At 46.5% G+C, this 5,473-nt stretch overlaps 1 protein-coding gene across 1 annotated transcript; it reads right to left on the bottom strand.

Annotated features, from left to right (window-relative positions):
- Nucleotides 1-536: 536 nt before the first annotated feature.
- On the bottom strand, nucleotides 537-3,023 carry TEX51 (testis expressed 51). The gene is made up of 6 exons (XM_039876523.1): nucleotides 2,873-3,023; nucleotides 2,645-2,719; nucleotides 2,290-2,379; nucleotides 1,811-1,946; nucleotides 1,150-1,281; nucleotides 537-765 (listed from the first exon to the last, which is right to left on the bottom strand). The coding sequence occupies exons 1-6, from the start codon at nucleotides 3,021-3,023 to the stop codon at nucleotides 537-539; spliced, it is 813 nt and encodes a 270-aa protein (XP_039732457.1).
- Between the last annotated feature and the right edge of the window lie 2,450 nt (nucleotides 3,024-5,473).

The following is a 5,473-nucleotide window of genomic DNA, read 5'->3' as shown; positions in this document are numbered from 1 at the left end:
GTTGGGCCTTTGGGATACAAGAGTTCCATTTAATTTGGTGGCCTTGGGACCTGAAGAAAAAAGGAACATGGAGGGGGATGGAACAAGAGTAGGCAAAGTTCTCCCACTAGCAGAGCCACTTGGGGAGATTCACTTGGGGACCTGGGTGTCCTCAGGGTAGACATTTTGGCCAAGACATGGACAAAGACTGCTGTTAATGTGACATGGACCCTATTTTCTGGTCTTCTTACGCTAGTCCCTGCTCTTGCTGGACTTTCATCTGGCCTCTTGCCACCTCTGTTCAACACTCAGACACTGGAACTCCTCAAGAATTGCAGGACTTCCCTGCCCTCATCTCTGGTGTTAGAATTAGGTGAGGCTGGTGTGAGGCTGTGTAGCTATCACTGCTGAGACCAGGAGAGTAGAAGAGGGGTGTTCATGGAAGAGAAGGGTGGTGGGCTGGCAGGGGGAGGGTGAGGAGATGGGACATGCCCACAGGACCTCTTGGGGGCATCACCCAAAGCAAACCCAGCATCCCCTCCTTGGGAGCCCTAGCATCAGACAAAAGTTTCTTCCCCAGTACCTCTTCTGCTTTCTTCTTCTCGAGCCAGGAAATATAATATCTGGGCCAGGAAACAGGGTGGAGATGGGTCAGTTAAGGAGTAGATGTGTTTTCCTTTGGGATGCTGGGCCTTGGAGAAGTCACTCACCCACCTCCAGCTATGACTGCCAGGGGCAGAAGAATGCCGAGGCTCGCAGCCCATGCGAAGTTCCTCTGAGTCCCAGCTGGGGGTGTGAAAGAGGGAGCCAGATGTTTGGGGAACAGTCAGGTCCAACTTGGCCCAGAGAGAAAGCCACACTCTTTCCTTGATTTATTCACTCACTCAGTCACTTGTTTGCAAACACTTACTGAATCCCTATTGTGTGCCTAGCGTACACTGAGATGAATGAGACATGGTCCCTGTCCTCTAGGAGGCAGACAAAGAATTATGGTGTGGTGTTTAAGGGAAGCAGGACAAAACAGGGCAGAGGAAGACTAATCTGAAGGAGGGCTATAAGCCGCAGGGTGGGGATGGGAACTGGTTAGGACTTCTGGCTGGACTTTGAAAGACAAGTAGGAATTTAGTTCAGATAGTCAAGGGGCAAAACTGTGTTCCAGGCAAAGGATACAGGATGTTCAAAGATAGAAGCATGAAGCTGTCCAGTGTGGCCGAGGTGTCAGGGGTTTGGGAGGTGAGTGGGAACTGCTCATGCAGGGCCTCCAATGGGGAGTCCACTTTATCTGAGGGCAACTGGGAGCCCCTGAAGGTTATAAACAGGGAGTGTCATAGGCAGATTTTCTTTGTGAGAAAAAGTTTTTTGGTTGCTGAGTGAGATGTGGCTAGGAGGGGGAGGGAGGCCAGGTAGATGTTGCCATAATGTGGGTGAGAGATGAAGATGTCTGAAGAAAAGGTGGATGTTTGAATGAAAATATGGCAACACATTCAAGAATTATTTCACATGACTTGGTGATTGCATTTACTGAGAAAGGGAGAGTGCAGTTCCTGGTTTGGGAAGTTAGGTCTTGAGTGGGGCCGTTTGCTAAGAGGGGCCCTGAAGGAAGAGAAGATTTGGGGGAGTGAAGATGGGTTTGGGCATGTCTCCAGGCATGCTGGTTTTGAGGACCCGAGAAAGATGCCTTAGAGGTTGGTGGCTCTATGGCTCTGAAGCTGGACATGTAGAATTGAGAAATATCAGGAGGTGCTACCTTTACCAGTGATGATGGAAAGCAAGAAGAGCTCAGGGCTGGACAGGAGAGAGACAATCCAGAAAGAGACAATCCACAATGAACCTGAGAATGGAGGTGGGGGAGCTAAAGGCCAGATGGGCCACCGACCACTGACCTGGGCAGATAGTTGGGTCTTTGCAGGTTAGGATGTGTGTCTTGCAGTTGGCACAGTTGATGACCACCAGTGAGGAGGGTAGGTCTGCAAGAGGGGATAGGCAGGAACCTCAGAAAGGGCCAGGTGCCCCTCACCCCTTGCCCAGGCCCAGTCCCCAAAGATACTCACCACAGGAGTTGTTGCAGGCTGCCCAGGTGGATGAGATGGTAGAGAAACTGAGGTGCTGGGGAGGCAGACAGAGCCAGGAGGGGTAGGGGAATGAGCAGGAAATGAAGCTGGGAGGTGTGGATAGGTATGCAGTACATGGGCAGGGATGGGGGCTCCAGAGCAGGGTCTGGGAGGGGCTTCCAACTGGACTCTGCTCTCCTCCTTAGGTCTTGAAGGAGGCGAAGGGCTGAGTGTGGGCAGGGGCAGCCCCACCTCTCACCCTTATTCTTCAGCTTCTCAGGTAGCTCACTTAGCCTCTCAGAAAATAGCTTCTTCTGGATGTGAACCTCTTCCAGAAGTAATGGTTTATCTGGATGGAATAGAAGAGAAAGGATACTTTGGTCACCTATGTCTCACAGGTCAAATGAATTACATAACTTTCTCAAGGTTGGGAATGCAAACCAGTTTTTTTTCAAACATAAACTTCATAGAGCAGCACACAGAAAGATGCTGTGACTGCTCTACCATTCACAGCACCTGTCCACCCCAGGTCAAGTGAGTCCTCTGGGAATGCATTCAAGAACCAGGCTTTGTTAACCCAAACCTAGGGGCCCTGAGACACTCGGCTTCCTTACCGTTTCTAAATGTCTTAATGGCTTGATCTATGTGATTGAATAATTTGGCTAATTCTTCCTCCAAATGGTCCTGATCTGAGAATGGGATATGAAAGGAAGGCAAGTCAGGGGAGTAAGATCTCAGGCCAGGTAAGGGGGCCAGCCTTGATTCCTGATCTCGAGATTGCACCTTACCAAGGTACCAGGGATCCAGTAAGACACGAGTCTCCAGGAATAGGGAGTGGAGGCTTTGAGAGAGCTCTGAAGGTGGCCCTGGGGTGCCCCAAAGAATCTGGAGGTCATAGTCTATCAATGCAGGCAGTTCTGGCCAGCAGTGGAGGCAGTTCTTTCCGTTGGTGTCCGCAGCAGGCAGAAGATAGCTGAGCAGGAGAAGCAGCATCTTTTGGGGTTGTCCTTTCTGTGCTTTTACCACCCTGCTTGGCAGTTCCACATGGAATGCTGGTGCCCTATCTCCCTGGGAACCACATTCTATTTGCAGGACAAAAGTAAATTCCGCAGGATAAGGTGAGGGCCAGCCATGGCAAGAACCTAGGTTTTGACATCAGACAAAATCCTTCTCTGAATATGCTCATTGGTGGTGGTGGTGGTGGGGTTCTCATGAGGAACAGAAATATGGTTGTGCTGCTTTGTGGCTGGTGCTCAGCTCTCCTGATGGCATTTACCATGTATGGAGTAGTTCAACAGTCTGAAATTTGAGAGGTAAGGAGAAAGTGTTAGGTGTATAAAGAACCTGAATCACTTTTCCACACAGAAGTGGTCAGTCCTGGGGAAGCTTATGGAACATGCATCTTTTTCATGGTGCATATAAACTGGCAGCTGTCTTGTGCCTGACCATGCCAGAGGGGCTTAGACAGCTACTCCCACCACAGTGGAGATAGAGAGTGCTGAGTTTCAGCCAGTTCATGGAAGCACAGAGAAAAAAGTCATCTTTGGGGCAGCAGTTCAACGAAGAAAAGCACTCTCCTCACTCTTCAGTAAAGAAAAAGCCAGTGGGATCCTTGTTCCTCTTCAGTTGCTAAGCTTTGCCCTTCCATGTCATGTTTCCAACTAAATTCTGAGTGGATTATAAACAGTCAAAAGCCACCAGGACATTGAGGGATATTTTTAATGTGAATAAGAGACAAAAACAAAATAAAAAATTAAAAACAAAAGCAAGTAAAAACCACAGGAAAAATTAAGGTACAAAGATAACATTGTGGGAAACAGAAGACCATGTAGAACACCACTACAATTAAATAGATGAAGCATTGATTTTCCTAGAAAAAAAGAGGCTGCTATGTAAAAGAAAAAGCCAGAGAATAAGAAAAGAGTTATTGGAGATTAATAATATGATATCAGGAATTTAAAAAATTCATAGAAATATTCATGGACAAAGTTTCAGAGATCTCCTAGACAGAATATTAAAAAAAAAACACACAGTGAGAAAGGGGAAAAATGATAAAATTAGACAATCAGTCCATGAAGTCTAATGTCCAGCTGATACAAGTTTCAGAAAGAAAGAACAGAGAAAATAGAGGAGAGGGAATCATTTATAACAGAATTCGGGTGGGAGAAATTCTACCTTACAGGGAGCAGGATGTGGAGGACAGGTATCAATGTTGCCAGAAAAAAATATGTTGGTAAATTCAGGTTGCACTAGTCAGATGGGCTCTGAGATGAGAGGGTGATTTTGAACACTGCAGAGTTGTTGCTTTCCTACTGGCTTTGGATAGTTTTGTGGTTAGGGAATTAGCCCGTTTTCTTTCTTTCTTTCTTTTTTTTTTTACTCAGCCAATGCTTTGGAAAGGAAGGCCCTGATTCCCTGAAACTGAGGCTGGTGCTCCCTCCCATGATGCTCCGAGCAGGGTTCAGTATGCAAGGCATGCAAGCCTGCTGCTTACTGTTTTACCCGTCACCTCTGAGGTTGCCCTACGCAGCATGTGTGTGAGGGAGGAGAGAATAGGGTGCTGACAGAAACAATATAAAAAAAAGATTTTAGAATAGAAAGACATGAATTTCCAGATTGAAAGGGCCCACTGAGAAGAGATCCAATGCTAGGAATAAGAAATATCACACCTAAGCACAGAGGAGAAACAGACCATGTACAATGGACCAGTAATTAGAATGTCTTCAGGCTTCTCAAGAGCAATACAGGAAAGTAGTAGACAATGGAGCAATGCTTTCACATTCTGAGAAAAATATTTCCATCTTAGAATCCTCTACTCAGTAAAATGTCAGTTAAGGAGAAGGAAAGACTAAAGCTATTTTAGCCAGGCAAGTTTTAAAGTTGACCTCTATTGCCTTTTCTTAGAAAACTGTTAAAGAATGTGATCCAACTAAATGAGCAAATCAAACAAGAAAGGTGATAACATGAAGGTCTGGAAATGAAAACTAGAATTATGCAGAAGGGTGAAGATAACTTCTATGGTGACAGTCAACAGACACCCCAGAAGGACAAACAGTCCAAACTGGCTTGTCCTGGGTGTGGAAGCCGTGGTTTGGAGCCGTGGTTTGTGTCAATTCCCTCTGGGACCTGGGTTCCTCTGGCCTTTTGTTTTGAGGGTGAGGTCTTTCGAGCGCTTTGGCGTGAGGCCATGAGATAACCCCTGCTTAAGAAAAGAGAGTATTCTATAAGATGAAGTTATACTTGATAGAATTTTACCCCGAGGTTTGGGGCCAAAGCCCTAGAATACGTTAGAATCTTCATTTTGCTCAGTTTATGCTTTTCCTTTGGGAAACTTGAGCGGAGGGCAGAATTCAGGTGTCACTTTGTCTGTGACCCAATGCTATTTTAATTCACCCCATATCCTTAGCATCAAGTGGCTAAAGTGGTACCAACTCTTTGAAGTG

The sequence above is a fragment of the Pteropus medius genome, unplaced genomic scaffold (genome assembly GCF_902729225.1).
Source record: "Pteropus medius unplaced genomic scaffold, Ma_sr-lr_union100, whole genome shotgun sequence".
Taxonomy (NCBI): Eukaryota; Metazoa; Chordata; class Mammalia; order Chiroptera; family Pteropodidae; genus Pteropus; species Pteropus medius.
This window is presented reverse-complemented; position numbering and strand designations above follow the sequence as displayed.